The sequence below is a fragment of the Chiloscyllium plagiosum genome, unplaced genomic scaffold (genome assembly GCF_037043375.1).
Source record: "Chiloscyllium plagiosum isolate Xiang-an unplaced genomic scaffold, Cpla_swu_hap1 HiC_scaffold_46, whole genome shotgun sequence".
Lineage (NCBI taxonomy): Eukaryota > Metazoa > Chordata > Chondrichthyes > Orectolobiformes > Hemiscylliidae > Chiloscyllium > Chiloscyllium plagiosum.
The window spans coordinates 8,941,048-8,957,635 of record NW_028270184.1 but is presented as its reverse complement, the minus strand read 5'-3'; the positions used below and the strand labels follow the sequence as shown (position 1 = coordinate 8,957,635).

At 56.1% G+C, this 16,588-nt stretch overlaps 2 protein-coding genes across 3 annotated transcripts in view; both read right to left on the bottom strand.

The window, feature by feature from the left end:
• Nucleotides 1–16,588, bottom strand: part of LOC122546658 (RAS guanyl-releasing protein 2-like) — a 129,882-nt gene that overhangs the window by 68,271 nt on the left and 45,023 nt on the right. For both annotated transcript variants that reach the window (XM_087983696.1, XM_087983695.1), the window contains 2 exons: nucleotides 8,025–8,246; nucleotides 2,522–2,624 (listed from right to left, as the gene is read on the bottom strand). In XM_087983696.1, the coding sequence (XP_087839822.1) occupies nucleotides 2,522–2,624; nucleotides 8,025–8,127 (206 nt within the window). In that variant the 5' untranslated portion in view covers nucleotides 8,128–8,246. The remainder of the gene's footprint in view (nucleotides 1–2,521; nucleotides 2,625–8,024; nucleotides 8,247–16,588) is intronic.
• LOC148136206 (uncharacterized) overlaps nucleotides 8,165–16,588 on the bottom strand; it is a 47,263-nt gene continuing 38,839 nt past the window's right edge. Inside the window, exon 5 of the mRNA XM_087983597.1 lies at nucleotides 8,165–8,246. Coding sequence (XP_087839723.1) covers nucleotides 8,165–8,246 — 82 coding nt within the window. The remainder of the gene's footprint in view (nucleotides 8,247–16,588) is intronic.

The following is a 16,588-nucleotide window of genomic DNA, read 5'->3' as shown; positions in this document are numbered from 1 at the left end:
ACAGGGTTAGATACAGAGTAAAGCTCCCTCTACACTGTCCCCCATCAAACACTCCCCAGGACAGGGACAGCACAGGGTTAGATACAGAGTAAAGCTCCCTCTACACTGTCCCCCCATCAAACCCTCCCAGGACAGGGACAGCACGGGGTTAGATACAGAGTAAAGCTCCCTCTACACTGTCCCCCATCAAACACTCCCCATGACAGGGACAGCACGGGGTTAGATACAGAGTAAAGCTCCCTCTACACTGTCCCCCATCAAACACTCCCCAGGACAGGGACAGCACGGGGTTAGATACAGTGGAAAGCTCCCTCGACACTGTCCCCCCATCAAACACTCCCCAGGACAGGGACAGCACGGGGTTAGATACAGAGTAAAGCTCCCTCTACACTGTCCCCCATCAAACACTCCCCAGGACAGGGACAGCACGGGGTTAGATACAGAGTAAAGCTCTCTCTACACTGTCCCCCCATCAAACACTCCCCAGGACAGGGACAGCACGGGGTTAGATACAGTGGAAAGCTCCCTTCCCACCTTTTTCTGTGGAGTGGTTTCACTCACGCTCGGCATTCTGGGAAGTTGCAGCTTCCATTACTTAACAGCGTGCTGAAGGTGAGCTGAATTTGGGGGACAGTGTCTTGGGTCTGTGATGAGCTGTCTGATCCACACCACTGACACTGTGATCTGTTCTTTACCCAATGTGCTCATAAAATACAGTTCATCCCAGTTTCAATCCTTACCCACACCGCATGTGAAGTGCTGTCACAGGCCGCAGTGTGTGGGATGGATGTGGTTTTGACTGCCCTGAGACTGTTGGCCCAGAGTGTGAGTGTGTGCACGTGTCTGCACCATGGCAGAGTGCACAGCTGAGGTGGGCAGAGTGGGTGGGTGAAGGTTACAGTCCCGTGACAGCGAATGCGAAAGAGTAAATGCGAGAGGGAGAGAGAAAAAAACTAGACCAGAAGAAAGAGGGAGAGAGATTGTAAGGGCTGGTGAACTGGAAGGAGAGAGAGAGAGAGTGTGGGAGAAAGACAGTCTGAAGCAGAGAGTACAAGAGACAGTGCGCTGTTGGTGAGAAAGGGAGGGCAGATGTGGATGACAGGGAGAGAACAGGTTTGGGAGAGAGAGAGAGGGAATATCTAACAATTTGTGCATGTGTGTGTGAGAATGGTGTGATTGTGTGTAAGTGTGGTGTGTATGAGCAAGTGTGTGATTGTGAGTGTGAATGAGTGAGCATATGAGCAAGTGTGCAAGTGATTGAGCGGGTGTGTGAAAGTGTGCACGTGTGTCTATGTGGGCATATGTGTGTGTGAGTTTTGTCCATGAGTGTGGGTGAGTGTGTGTATGAGCGTGTGTATGTTTTTGTGTGTGCATGTCAGTATGTTTGTGTTGTGCATATATGAGTGAATTGTGAGTGTGATGTGTGTGAGTGAACGTGTGTGTGAGCGTTTGTGCATTGTGTGTTGTGTGAATTATGTGTGTGTGTATGTATGTAACTGCACATGAGAGTGTGTGTGTGAATCTGTGTAACTGAATGTGACTGTGTGTGTGTCTACGTATGTGTCTGTAACTGAGTTTGTGTGTCTGGAACTGCATGTGAGTGTGCACGTGTGAGCGTGTCTGTAACTGAATGTAGTGTCTGTAACTGAATGTGACTGTGTGCCTGTAACTGAATCTGAGTGTGTGTGTGTCTGTAACGGAATAAGAATGTGTGTTTGAGTGTGTGTGAGTATGTCTGTAACTGAATGTGTGTGTGTGTAACCGAGTGTGAGTGTGAGTGTGTGTGTGTCTGTTACTGAATGTGTGTGTGTGAGTGTGTGTCTGTAACTGAGTATGTGTGTGTGTGAATGTTTGTCGGTAACTGAATGTGAGAGTGTGTGTGTGTCTGTCTGTAACTGAATGTGTGTGTGTGTAACTGAGTGTGAGTGTGTGTGTCTGAAACTGAATGTGTGTGTGAGTGTGTGTCTGTAACTGAATGTGTGTGTGTGAATGTTTGTCTGTAACTGAATGTGAGAGTGTGTGTGTGTCTGTAACTGAATGTGTGTGTGTCTGTAACTGAATGTGTGTGCGTCCGTAACAAGGTGAGAGAGTGTGTGTGTGTCTGTAAGTGTGTGTGTGTGTCTGTAACTGAGTGTGTGTGTGTGTGAGTGCATGTGTCTAACAATGTGAGTGTGTGTGTGTGCATACAGAGAGTGTGTTTGCCTGTGCCTGTCCCTGTTCCATGGCTGACCTGTTATCCACATCCCACCCGTCTCCCTCTGACTGTCCCAATGTACCCCCTCGTCCAATTGGGGATGAGGCTGTTCTCCACAAGGAGGAGGAGACGCTTGTATGTGGGTCATGGGGGCTGTGAGGAATTGCTTGGGATGGGAGAAGGATCCCAGAAAAACCTGAGAGGTGCCGAGGTCAAACCACGTTCTCCCCGAGCCCCAGCTGGCCATGTCCCAGACGGAAGCCGGGGATCGGGGGGAGCCCAGGGCTAACTGAGCCAGGTTTCAGACAGAATCCCTTGGAAGGATATAATTGGAGCAGTTTTCCCACCAGTTCAGTTGATGGCAGATACCACTGGTGCATCATCAAGAACATGTGAGGAAGCAGCCTGTTCTTTAGCCTCCCACGGTCATCTGGAGGGCAACAGAGGAGAGGAATGGTTAATCAGAGAATCCCGACAGTGTGGAAGCAGGCCATTCAGCCAATTGAGTCCTCACCAACCCTCCAAAGAGCAGCCCACCCTGACAAATCCCACCCTAGTAACCGTGCATTGACCACGGCCAATCCACCCTAACCTGCACATCCCTGGGCACTATGGGACAATTTAGCACGGCCAATCCACCCTAACCTGCACATCCCTGGGCACTATGGGACAATACAACACGTCCAATCCACCCTAACCTGCACATCCCTGGGCACTTTGGGACAATTGAGCACGGCCAATCCACCCTAACCTGCACATCCCTGGGCACTATGGGACAATTTAGCACGGCCAATCCACCCTAACCTGCACATCCCTGGGCACTATGGGACAATTTAGCACGGCCAATCCATCCTAACCTGCTCATCCCTGGGCACTATGGGGCAATTTAGCACGGCCAATCCACCCTAACCTGCACATCCCTGGGCACAATGGGACAATTTAGCATGGCCAATCCACCCTAACCTGCACATCCCTGGGCACTATGGGACAATTTAGCACGGCCAATCCATCCTAACCTGCACATCCCTGGGCACTATGGGACAATTTAGCACGGCCAATCCACCCTAACCTGCACATCCCTGGGCACAATGGGACAAGTTAGCACGGCCAATCCACCCTAACCTGCACATCCCTGGGCACTATGGGACAATTTAGCACGGCCAATCCACCCTAACCTGCACATCCCTGGATACTATGGGACAATTTAGCACGGCCAATCCACCCTAACCTGCACATCCCTGGGCATTATGGGACAATTTCGCATGGCCAATCCACCCTATCCTGCTCATCCCTGGGCATTATGGGACAATTTAGCATGGCCAATCCACCCTAACCTGCACATCCCTGGACACTATGGGACAATTTAGCACGGCCAATCTAACCTAACCTGCACATCCCAGGGCACTATGGGACAATTTAGCACGGCCAATCTAACCTAACCTGCATATCCCTGGGCACTATGGGACAATTTAGCACCGCCAATCCACCCTAACCTGCACATCCCTGGACACAATGGGACAATTTAGCACAGCCAATCCACCCTAACCTGCACATCCCTGGGCACTATGGGACAATTTAGCACGGCCAATCCACCCTAACCTGCACATCCCTGGACACTATGGGACAATTTAGCACGGCCAATCCACCCTAACCTGCACATCCCTGGACACTATGGGACAATTTAGCACGGCCAATCCACCCTAACCTGCACATCCCTGGACACTATGGGACAATTTAGCACGGCCAATCCACCCTAACCTGCACATCCCTGGACACTATGGGACAATTTAGCACGGCCAATCCACCCTAACCTGCACATCCCTGGGCACTATTGTACAATTTAGCACGGCCAATCCACCCTAACCTGCACATCCCTGGACTCGATGGGACAATTTAGCACGGCCAATCCACCCTAATCTGCACATCCCTGGGCACTATGGGACAATTTAGCACGGCCAATCCACCCTAACCTGCACATCCCTGGACTCGATGGGACAATTTAGCACGGCCAATCCACCCTAATCTGCACATCCCTGGACTCTATGGGACAATTTAGCATGGCCAATACACCCTAACCTGCACATCCCTGTGCACTATTGTACAATTTAGCACGGCCAATCCACCGTAACCTGCACATCCCTGGGCACTATGGGACAATTTAGCACGGCCAATCCACCCTCACCTGCACATCCCTGGACACTATGGGACAATTTAGCACGGCCAATCCACCCTAACCTGCACATCCCTGGACACTATGTGACAATTTAGCACGGCCAATCCACCCTCACCTGCACATCCCTGGACACTATGGGACAATTTAGCACGGCCAATCCATCTTAACCTGCCTATCACTGGGCACTGTGGAACAATTTAGCACAGCCAATTGACCCTAACCTGCACATCTCTGGACACTATGGGACGATTTAGCACCGCCAATCCACCGTAACCTGCACATCCCTGGACACTATGGGACAATTTAGCACGGCCAATCCACCCTAACCTGCACATCCCTGGACTCTATGGGACAATTTAGCACGGCCAATCCACCCTAACCTGCAAATCCCTGGGCACTATAGGACAATTTAGCACGGCCAATCCACCCTAACCTGCAAATCCCTGGGCACTATGGGTAATTTAGCACAGCCAATCCACCCGAACCTGCACATCCCTGGGCACTACGGGACAATTTATCACAGCCAATCCACCCTAACCTGCACATCCCTGGACACTATGGGGCAATATAGCACGGCCAATCCATCCAAACCTGCACATCCCTGGGCACTATGGGACAATTTAGCACGGCCAATCCATCCAAACCTGCACATCCCTGGGCACTACGGGACAATTTATCACAGCCAATCCACCCTAACCTGCACATCCCTGGACACTATGGGGCAATATAGCACGGCCAATCCATCCAAACCTGCACATCCCTGGGCACTATGGGACAATTTAGCATGGCCAATCCACCTTAACCTGCACATCCCTGGACACTATAGGACAATTTAGCACGGCCAATCCACCATAACCTGCACATCCCTGGGCACTATGGATAATTTAGCACAGCCAATCCACCCTAACCTGCACATTCCTGGGCACTATGGGGCAATTTAGCACGGCCAGTCCACCCTTACCTGCACATCCCTGGGCACTATGGGACAATTTAGCACGGCCAATCCACCGTCACCTGCACATCCCTGGACGCTATGGCACAGTTTAGCACGGCCAATCCACCTTAACCTGCACATCCCTGGACACTATGGGACAATTTAGCACGGCCAATCCACCCAAACCTGCAAATCCCTGGGCACTATGGGTAATTTAGCACAGCCAATCCACCCGAACCTGCACATCCCTGGACAATATGGGACAATTTAGCACGGCCAACCCACCCTAACCTGCACATCCGTGGACTCGATGGGACAATTTAGCCTGGCCAATTCACCCTAACCTGCACATCCCTGGGCACTATTGTACAATTTAGAACGGCCAATCCACCCTAACCTGCACATCCCTGTGCATTATGGGACAATTTAGCACGGTCAATCCACCGTAACCTGCACATCACTGGACACTGTGGGGCAATTTAGCACGGTCAATCCACCCTAAACTGCACATCCCTGTGCACTATGGGGCAATTTAGCACGGCCAATCCACCCTGACCTGCACATCACTGGACACTATGGGACAATTGAGCACGGCCAATCCACCCTAACCTGCACATCCCTGGGCACTATGGGACAATTTAGCACGGCTAATCCACCCTAACCTCCACATCCCTGGGCACTATGGGACAATTTAGCACAGCCAATCCACCCTATACTGCACATCCATGGGCACTATGGGACAATTTAGCACGGCAAATCCACCCTAACCTGCACATCCCAGGGCACTATGGGACAATTTAGCACGGCCAATCCACCCTAACCTGCACATCCCTGGGCACTATGGGACAATACAACACGGCCAATCCACCCTAACCTGCACATCCCTGGGCACTATGGGACAATTTAGCATGGCCAATCCACTCTAACCTGCAAATCACTGGGCACTATGAGACAATTTAGCACGGCCAATCCACTCTAACCTGCAAATCACTGGGCACTATGGGGTAATTTAGCACGGCCAATCCACCCTGACCTGCACATCCCAGGGCACTATGGGACAATTTAGCACGGCCAATCCACCCTAACCTGCACATCCCTGGGCACTATGGGACAATACAACACGGCCAATCCACCCTAACCTGCACATCCCTGGGCACTGTGGGACAATTTAGCACAGCCAATCCACCCTAACCTGCACATCCCTGGACAATATGGGGCAATTTAGCACGGCCAATCCACCCTAACCTGCACATCCCTGGGCACTGTGGGACAATTTAGCACAGCCAATCCACCCTAACCTGTACATCCCTGGACACTATGGGACAATACAACACGGCCAATCCACCCTAACCTGCACATCCCTGGGCACTGTGGGACAATTTAGCACAGCCAATCCACCCTAACCTGCACATCCCTGGACAATATGGGGCAATTTAGCACGGCCAATCCACCCTAACCTGCACTTCCCTGGACACTATGGGACAATTTAGCACGGCCAATCCACCCTAACCTGCACATCCCTGGGCACTATGGGACAATTTAGCATGGCCAATCCACCCTAACCTGCACATCCCTGGACACTATGGGACAATTTAGCACGGCCAATCCACCCTAACCTGCACATCCCTGGGCACTATGGGACAATTTAGCATGGCCAATCCACCCTAACCTGCACAATCATGGACACTATGGGACAATTTAGCACGGCCAATCCACCCTAACCTGCACATCCCTGGACACTATGGGACAATTTAGCATGGCCAATCCACCCTAACCTGCACATCCCTGGGCACTATGGGACAATTTAGCACGGCCAATCCACCCTAACCTGCACATCCCTGGGCACTATGGGACAATTTAGCACAGCCAATCCACCCTAACCTGCACATCCCTGGGCACTATGACCAATTTCATTGTAATATATTGTGGAAAGTTCCCAGTACACAGACACAATTATCTTTCACCCGAATATGAAGTTTAACTTAGTAACGTACCATCGAATGGCTGTGAAACACAACCGAAACCTTTATTAAAACGAGTTGATAGAGTATTGCTGTACCACAAAGTTTAAAACCCTGAGGAGGCTCACGCTGTTAACAAAATAGCCACTTCAAGCTGACGTAGAGAGGAGATTGGTGACAACACGTGAGCCCAAACAATATTTGGAAATGGGTCATTCAGCACACATGGAAACGGAATGCAGAGAGAGAAAGTGTATGTGTGAGAGAGAAAGAGAGCGAGAGACAAACAGGGAGAAAGATAGAGAGAGAGAGAGAGAAAGAGAGTGATACTTGAGAGAGATGCATATTGAGAGAGAGATGGATATTGAGAGAGAGTGTGTATGAGAGAGAGAGAGAGAAAGAGTGAGAAAGATCGAGACAGAGAATGAGAGAAAGACAAAGATATTTGGGACAGACAGATATTGAGACAAAAAGGGGCAGACAGTGTGAATGACCGAAAGAGAATCAGAGATGAAGGAAGAGGTACAGATCAGATGACACAGAGCGAGAACGGGACCGACGCAGAGATAGAGACTCAGAGAGATGGAGAGCAAAGAAAGAGATAGAGAAGGAGAGAGTGGAAGAGATAGAGGCAGGAAAAAAAGAAATGAACGAAGAATAGAGGGAGAGAGCAAGAAAAGCAGTTCCATTCCTCGAGGTGCCAAAGATGGGTGGCCCTGAAAGCAGCTAAGAGAGAGAGAGAGAGAGAGAGAGGTTCCTCACCGAATTCATTGATGCATGCCTGGATCATCTCATCGATGGTAGCCGACTTTTCTGTCACCAAGAACGCTGGCTTCTCAGCCTCTTTGTTCGAGGTCTCGGCCATTTCCTTTCCCCAAGAAAGACAGAGGGAGGGGATGGTGTTAGTCCGAGACTGAGGGGGCGAATATTCGGCCTGCTGATGTCCAGCACCGAGTTACCGAGTGCACTCCTGCCGTCAAAGTCCTACAGAGCAACAGGTTCAATGTTAGACAACAATGACCAGAATTCCAAAAAAAATCTAAATAGAAGCTGCTTTCATCAGCTCGGGCTGTGCTGCACTGTACTGTACAGCACTCAGTACAGAGGGAGTGCCACACTGTCGGAGGGTCAGTGCTGAGGGAGTGCCGCACTGTCGGAGGGTCAGTACTGAGGGAGTGCCGCACTGTCGGAGGGTCAGTGCTGAGAGAGTGCCGCACTGTCGGAGGGTCAGTGCTGAGGGAGTGCCGCACTGTCGGAGGGTCAGTACTGAGGGAGTGCCGCACTGTCGGAGGGTCAGTGCTGAGGGAGTGCCGCACTGTCGGAGGGTCAGTACTGAGGGAGTGCCGCACTGTCGGAGGGTCAGTACTGAGGGAGTGCCGCACTGTCGGAGGGTCAGTGCTGAGGGAGTGCCGCACTGTCGGAGGGTCAGTACTGAGGGAGTGCCGCACTGTCGGAGGGTCAGTGCTGAGGGAGTGCTGCACTGTCAGAGGGTCAGTACTGAGGGAGTGCTGCACTGTCAGAGAGTCAGTGCTGAGGGAGTGCCGCACTGTCAGAGGGTCAGTACTGAGGGAGTGCCGCACTGTCGGAGGGTCAGTACTGAGGGAGTGCCGCACTGTCGGAGGGTCAGTACTGAGGGAGTGCTGCACTGTCAGAGAGTCAGTGCTGAGGGAGTGCCGCACTGTCAGAGGGTCAGTACTGAGGGAGTGCCGCACTGTCGGAGGGTCAGTACTGAGGGAGTGCCGCACTGTCGGAGGGTCAGTACTGAGGGAGTGCTGCACTGTCAGAGAGTCAGTGCTGAGGGAGTGCCGCACTGTCAGAGGGTCAGTACTGAGGGAGTGCCGCACTGTCGGAGGTTCAGTGCTGAGGGAGCGCCACACTGTTGGAGGGTCAGTACTGAGGGAGTGCCGCACTGTCAGAGGGTCAGTGCTGAGGGAGCGCCGCACTGTCGGAGGGTCAGTACTGAGGGAGTGCCACCCTGTCGGAGGGTCAGTACAGAGGGAGTGCCGCACTGTCAGAGAGTCAGTGCTGAGGGAGTGCCGCACTGTCAGAGGGTCAGCACTGAGGGAGTGCCGCACTGTCGGAGGGTCAGCACTGAGGGATTGCCGCACTGTCGGAGGGTCAGTACTGAGGGATTGCCGCACGGTCAGAGGGTCAGTGCTGAGGGAGCGCCGCACTGTCGGAGGGTCAGTACTGAGGGAGTGCCGCACTGTCGGAGGATCAGTACTGAGGGAGTGCCGCACTGTCAGAGGGTCAGTACTGAGGGAGTGCCGCACTGTCAGAGGGTCAGTGCTGAGAGAGCGCCGCACTGTTGGAGGGTCAGTACTGAGGGAGTGCCGCACTGTCGGAGGGTCAGTGCTGAGGGACTGCCGCACTGTCGGAGGGTCAGTGCTGACGGAGTGCCGTATTGTCAGAGGGTCAGTACTGAGGGAGTGCAGCACTGTCAGAGGGTCAGTGCTGAGGGAGTGCCGCACTGTCGGAGGGTCAGAGCTGAGGGAGTGCTGCACTGTCGGAGGGTCAGTACTGAGGGAGTGCCGCACTGTCGGAGGGTCAGTGCTGAGGGAGTGCTGCACTGTCAGAGGGTCAGACTTGAGGGAGTGCCGCACTGTCACAGGGTCAGTACGGAGAGAGTGCTGCACTGTCGGTGGGTCAGTACTGAGGGAGTGCCGCACTGTCGGAGGGTCAGTGCTGAGAGAGTGCCGCTCTGTCAGAGAGTCAGTACTGAAGGAGTGCCGCACTGTCGGAGGGTCAGTACTGAGGGAGCGCCGCACTGTCAGAGGGTCAGTACTGAGGGAGTGCCGCACTGTCGGAGGGTCAGTGCTGAGAGAGTGCCGCTCTGTCAGAGAGTCAGTACTGAGGGAGAGCCGCACCGTCGGAGGGTCAGTACTGAGGGAGCGCCGCACTGTCTGAGGTTCAGTACTGAGGGAGTGCTGCACTGTCGGAGGGTCAGTACTGAGGAAGTGCCATACTGTCAGAGGGTCAGTACTGAGGGAGTGCCATACTGTCAGAGGGTCAGAACTGAGGGAGTGCCGCACTGTCAGAGGGTCAGTACTGAGGGAGCGCCGCACTGTTGGAGGGTCAGTGCTGAGAGAGCGCCGCACTGTCAGAGGGTCAGTGCTGAGGGAGCGTCACACTGTCAGAGGGTCAGTGCTGAGGGAGTGCTGCACTGTCGGAGGGTCAGTGCTGAGGGAGCGTCACACTGTCGGAGGGTCAGTACTGAGGGAGCGCCGCACTGTCAGAGGGTCAGTGCTGAGGGAGCGCCGCACTGTCGGAGGGTCAGTACTGAGGGAGTGCCGCACTGTCAGAGGGTCAGTGCTGAGGGAGTGCCGCACTGTCGAAGGGTCAGTACTGAGGGAATGCCGCACTGTCGGAGGGTCAGTACTGAGGGAGTGCCGCACTGTCGGAGGGTCAGTACTGAGGGACTGCCGCACTGTCAGAAGGTCAGTGCTGAGGGAGCGCCGCACTGTCGGAGGGTCAGTACTGAGGGAGTGCTGCACTGTCGGAGGGTCAGTACTGAGGGTGTGCCGTATTGTCAGTGGGTCAGTACTGAGGGAGTGCAGCACTGTCAGAGGGTCAGTGCTGAGGGAGTGCCGCACTGTCGTTGGGTCAGAGCTGAGGGAGTGCTTAACTGTCGGAGGGTCAGTACTGAGGGAGTGCCGCACTGTCGGAGGGTCAGTGCTGAGGGATTGCTGCACTGTCGGAGGGTCAGACTTGAGGGAGTGCCGCACTGTCACAGGGTCAGTACGGAGAGAGTGCTGCACTGTCGGAGGGTCAGTACTGAGGGAGTGCCCCACTGTCGGAGGGTCAGTACTGAGGGAGTGCCGCATTGTCAGAGGGTCAGTGCTGAGGGAGCGCTGCACTGTCGGCGGGTCAGTACTGAGGGAGTGCTGCACTGTCGGAGGGTCAGTACTGAGGGAGTGCCGCACTGTCGGAGGGTCAGTGCTGAGGGAGTGCCGCACTGTCAGAGTGTCAGTACTGAAGGAGTGCAGCACTGTCAGAGGGTAAGTACTGAGGGAGTGCTGCACAGTCGGAGGGTCAATCCTGAGAGAGCGCCACACTGTCAGAAGGTCAGTACTGAAGGAGTGCCGCACTGTCGGAGGGTCAGTACTGAGGGAGTGCCGCACTGTCGGAGGGTCAGTGCTGAGGGAGTGCCGCACTGTCGAAGGGTCAGTACTGATGGAATGCCGCACTGTCGGAGGGTCAGTACTGAGGGAGTGCCGCACTGTCGGAGGGTCAGTACTGAGGGAGTGCTGCACTGTCGGAGGGTCAGTACTGAGGGTGTGCCGTATTGTCAGTGGGTCAGTACTGAGGGAGTGCAGCACTGTCAGAGGGTCAGTGCTGAGGCAGTGCCGCACTGTCGGAGGGTCAGTACTGAGGGAGTGCCGCACTGTCGTTGGGTCAGAGCTGAGGGAGTGCTTAACTGTCGGAGGGTCAGTACTGAGGGAGTGCCGCACTGTCGGAGGGTCAGTGCTGAGGGATTGCTGCACTGTCGGAGGGTCAGACTTGAGGGAGTGCCGCACTGTCACAGGGTCAGTACGGAGAGAGTGCTGCACTGTCGGAGGGTCAGTACTGAGGGAGTGCCCCACTGTCGGAGGGTCAGTACTGAGGGAGTGCCGCATTGTCAGAGGGTCAGTGCTGAGGGAGCGCCGCACTGTCGGCGGGTCAGTACTGAGGGAGTGCTGCACTGTCGGAGGGTCAGTACTGAGGGAGTGCCGCACTGTCAGAGTGTCAGTACTGAGGGAGTGCTGCACTGTCGGAGGGTCAGTACTGAGGGAGAGCCGCACTGTCGGAGGGTCAGTACTGAGGGAGTGCCGCACTGTCAGTGTGTCAGTGCTCAGGGAGTGCTGTACTGTCGGAGGGTCAGTGCTGAGGGAGCGCCACACTGTCGGAGGGTCAGTACTGAGGGAGTGCCGCACTGTCAGAGTGTCAGTACTGAAGGAGTGCCGCACTGTCGGAGGGTCAGTACTGAGGGAGAGCCACACTGTCAGGGTGTCAGTGCTGAGGGAGTGCTGTACTGTCAGAGGGTCAGTGCTGAGGGAGCGCCACACTGTCGGAGGGCCAGTACTGAGGGAGTGCTGCACTGTCGGAGTGTCAGTACTGAGGGAGTGCCGCACTGTCGGAGGGTCAGTACTGAGGGAGCGCCATACTGTCAGAGGGTCAGAACTGAGGGAGTGCCGCACTGTCAGAGGGTCAGTACTGAGGGAGTGCCGTATTTTCGGAGGGTCAGTACTGAGGGAGTGCCGCACTGTCAGAGGGTCAGTACTGAGGGAGTGCCGCACTGTCAGAGGGTCAGTGCTGAGGGGGTGCCGCACTGTCAGAGGGTCAGTGCTGAGAGAGCTCCGCACTGTCACAGGGTCAGTACTGAGGGAGTGCCGCACTGTCAGAGGGTCAGTGCTGAGGGATCGCCGCACTGTCGGAGGGTCAGTACTGAGGGAGAGCCGCACTGTCGGAGGGTCAGTACTGAGGGAGTGCCGCACTGTCGGAGGGTCAGTGCTGAGGGACTGCCGCACTGTCGGAGGGTCAGTGCTGACGGAGTGCCGTATTGTCAGAGGGTCAGTACTGAGGGAGTGCAGCACTGTCAGAGGGTCAGTGCTGAGGGAGTGCAGCACTGTCGGAGGGTCAGAGCTGAGGGAGTGCTGCACTGTCGGAGGGTCAGTACTGAGGGAGTGCCGCACTGTCGGAGGGTCAGTGCTGAGGGAGTGCTACACTGTCAGAGGGTCAGACTTGACGGAGTGCCGCACTGTCACAGGGTCAGTACGGAGAGAGTGCTGCACTGTCTGAGGTTCAGTACTGAGGGAGTGCTGCACTGTCGGAGGGTCAGTACTGAGGGAGTGCCATACTGTCAGAGGGTCAGTACTGAGGGAGCGCCGCACTGTCAGAGGGTCAGTACTGAGGGAGTGCCGCACTGTCGGAGGGTCAGTGCTGAGAGAGTGCCGCTCTGGCAGAGAGTCAGTACTGAGGGAGAGCCGCACCGTCGGAGGGTCAGTACTGAGGGAGCGCCGCACTGTCTGAGGTTCAGTACTGAGGGAGTGCTGCACTGTCGGAGGGTCAGTACTGAGGGAGTGCCATACTGTCAGAGGGTCAGTACTGAGGGAGTGCCATACTGTCAGAGGGTCAGAACTGAGGGAGTGCCGCACTGTCAGAGGGTCAGTACTGAGGGAGCGCCGCACTGTTGGAGGGTCAGTGCTGAGAGAGCGCCGCACTGTCGGAGGGTCAGTGCTGAGGGAGCGTCACACTGTCAGAGGGTCAGTGCTGAGGGAGTGCTGCACTGTCGGAGGGTCAGTACTGAAGGAGTGTCGCACTGTCAGAGGGTCAGTGCTGAGGGAGTGCTGCACTGTCGGAGGGTCAGTGCTGAGGGAGCGTCACACTGTCGGAGGGTCAGTACTGAGGGAGCGCCGCACTGTCAGAGGGTCAGTGCTGAGGGAGCGCCGCACTGTCGGAGGGTCAGTACTGAGGGAGTGCCGCACTGTCAGAGGGTCAGTGCTGAGGGAGTGCCGCACTGTCGAAGGGTCAGTACTGAGGGAATGCCGCACTGTCGGAGGGTCAGTGCTGAGGGAGCGTCACACTGTCGGAGGGTCAGTACTGAGGGAGCGCCGCACTGTCAGAGGGTCAGTGCTGAGGGAGCGCCGCACTGTCGGAGGGTCAGTACTGAGGGAGTGCCGCACTGTCAGAGGGTCAGTGCTGAGGGAGTGCCGCACTGTCGAAGGGTCAGTACTGAGGGAATGCCGCACTGTCGGAGGGTCAGTACTGAGGGAGTGCCGCACTGTCGGAGGGTCAGTACTGAGGGACTGCCGCACTGTCAGAAGGTCAGTGCTGAGGGAGCGCCGCACTGTCGGAGGGTCAGTACTGAGGGACTGCCGCACTGTCAGAAGGTCAGTGCTGAGGGAGTGCTGCACTGTCGGAGGGTCAGTACTGAGGGTGTGCCGTATTGTCAGTGGGTCAGTACTGAGGGAGTGCAGCACTGTCAGAGGGTCAGTGCTGAGGGAGTGCCGCACTGTCGTTGGGTCAGAGCTGAGGGAGTGCTTAACTGTCGGAGGGTCAGTACTGAGGGAGTGCCGCACTGTCGGAGGGTCAGTGCTGAGGGATTGCTGCACTGTCGGAGGGTCAGACTTGAGGGAGTGCCGCACTGTCACAGGGTCAGTACGGAGAGAGTGCTGCACTGTCGGAGGGTCAGTACTGAGGGAGTGCCCCACTGTCGGAGGGTCAGTACTGAGGGAGTGCCGCATTGTCAGAGGGTCAGTGCTGAGGGAGCGCTGCACTGTCGGCGGGTCAGTACTGAGGGAGTGCTGCACTGTCGGAGGGTCAGTACTGAGGGAGTGCCGCACTGTCGGAGGGTCAGTGCTGAGGGAGTGCCGCACTGTCAGAGTGTCAGTACTGAAGGAGTGCAGCACTGTCAGAGGGTAAGTACTGAGGGAGTGCTGCACAGTCGGAGGGTCAATGCTGAGAGAGCGCCACACTGTCAGAGGGTCAGTACTGAAGGAGTGCCGCACTGTCGGAGGGTCAGTACTGAGGGAGTGCCGCACTGTCGGAGGGTCAGTGCTGAGGGAGTGCCGCACTGTCGAAGGGTCAGTACTGAGGGAATGCCGCACTGTCGGAGGGTCAGTACTGAGGGAGTGCCGCACTGTCGGAGGGTCAGTACTGAGGGAGTGCTGCACTGTCGGAGGGTCAGTACTGAGGGTGTGCCGTATTGTCAGTGGGTCAGTACTGAGGGAGTGCAGCACTGTCAGAGGGTCAGTGCTGAGGGAGTGCCGCACTGTCGGAGGGTCAGTACTGAGGGAGTGCCGCACTGTCGTTGGGTCAGAGCTGAGGGAGTGCTTAACTGTCGGAGGGTCAGTACTGAGGGAGTGCCGCACTGTCGGAGGGTCAGTGCTGAGGGATTGCTGCACTGTCGGAGGGTCAGACTTGAGGGAGTGCCGCACTGTCACAGGGTCAGTACGGAGAGAGTGCTGCACTGTCGGAGGGTCAGTACTGAGGGAGTGCCCCACTGTCGGAGGGTCAGTACTGAGGGAGTGCCGCATTGTCAGAGGGTCAGTGCTGAGGGAGCGCCGCACTGTCGGCGGGACAGTACTGAGGGAGTGCTGCACTGTCGGAGGGTCAGTACTGAGGGAGTGCCGCACTGTCAGAGTGTCAGTACTGAGGGAATGCTGCACTGTCGGAGGGTCAGTGCTGAGGGAGCGCCACACTGTCGGAGGGTCAGTACTGAGGGAGTGCCGCACTGTCAGAGTGTCAGTACTGAAGGAGTGCCGCACTGTCGGAGGGTCAGTACTGAGGGAGAGCCACACTGTCAGGGTGTCAGTGCTGAGGGAGTGCTGTACTGTCGGAGGGTCAGTGCTGAGGGAGCGCCACACTGTCGGAGGGCCAGTACTGAGGGAGTGCTGCACTGTCGGAGTGTCAGTACTGAGGGAGTGCCGCACTGTCGGAGGTTCAGTACTGAGGGAGCGCCATACTGTCAGAGGGTCAGAACTGAGGGAGTGCCGCACTGTCAGAGGGTCAGTACTGAGGGATCGCCGCACTGTTGGAGGGTCAGTACTGAGGGAGAGCCGCACCGTCGGAGGGTCAGTACTGAGGGAGTGCCGCACTGTCGGAGGGTCAGTGCTGAGGGAGAGTCGCACTGTCGGAGGGTCAGTACTGAGGGAGTGCCGCACTGTTGGAGGGTCAGTACTGAGGGAGCGCCGCACTGTCGGAGGGTCTGTGTTGAGGGAGTGCAGCACTGTCAGAGGGTCAGTACTGAGGGAGAGCCGCACTGTCGGAGGGTCAGTACTGAGGGAGTGCCGCACTGTCGGAGGGTCAGTACTGAGGGAGCGCCGCACTGTCGGGAGGGTCAGTACTGAGGGAGTGCCGCACTGTCGGAGGGTCAATACTGAGGGAGCGCCGCACTGTCGGAGGTCAGTACTGAGGGAGAGCCGCACCGTCGGAGGGTCAGTACTGAGGGAGTGCCGCACTGTCGGAGTGTCAGTGCTGAGGGAGTGCTGTACTGTCGGAGGGTCAGTGCTGAGGGAGCGCCACACTGTCGGAGGTCCAGTACTGAGGGAGTGCTGCACTGTCGGAGTGTCAGTACTGAGGGAGCGCCATACTGTCAGAGGGTCAGAACTGAGGGAGTGCCGCACTGTCAGAGGGTCAGTACTGAGGGAGCGCCGCACTGTTGGAGGGTCAGTACTGAGGGAGAGCCGCACCGTCGGAGGGTCAGTACTGAGGGAGTGCCGCACTGTCGGAGGGTCAGTGCTGAGGGAGAGTCGCACTGTCGGAGGGTCAGTACTGAGGGAGTGCCGCACTGTTGGAGGGTCAGTACTGAGGGAGCGCCGCACTGTCGGAGGGTCTGTGTTGAGGGA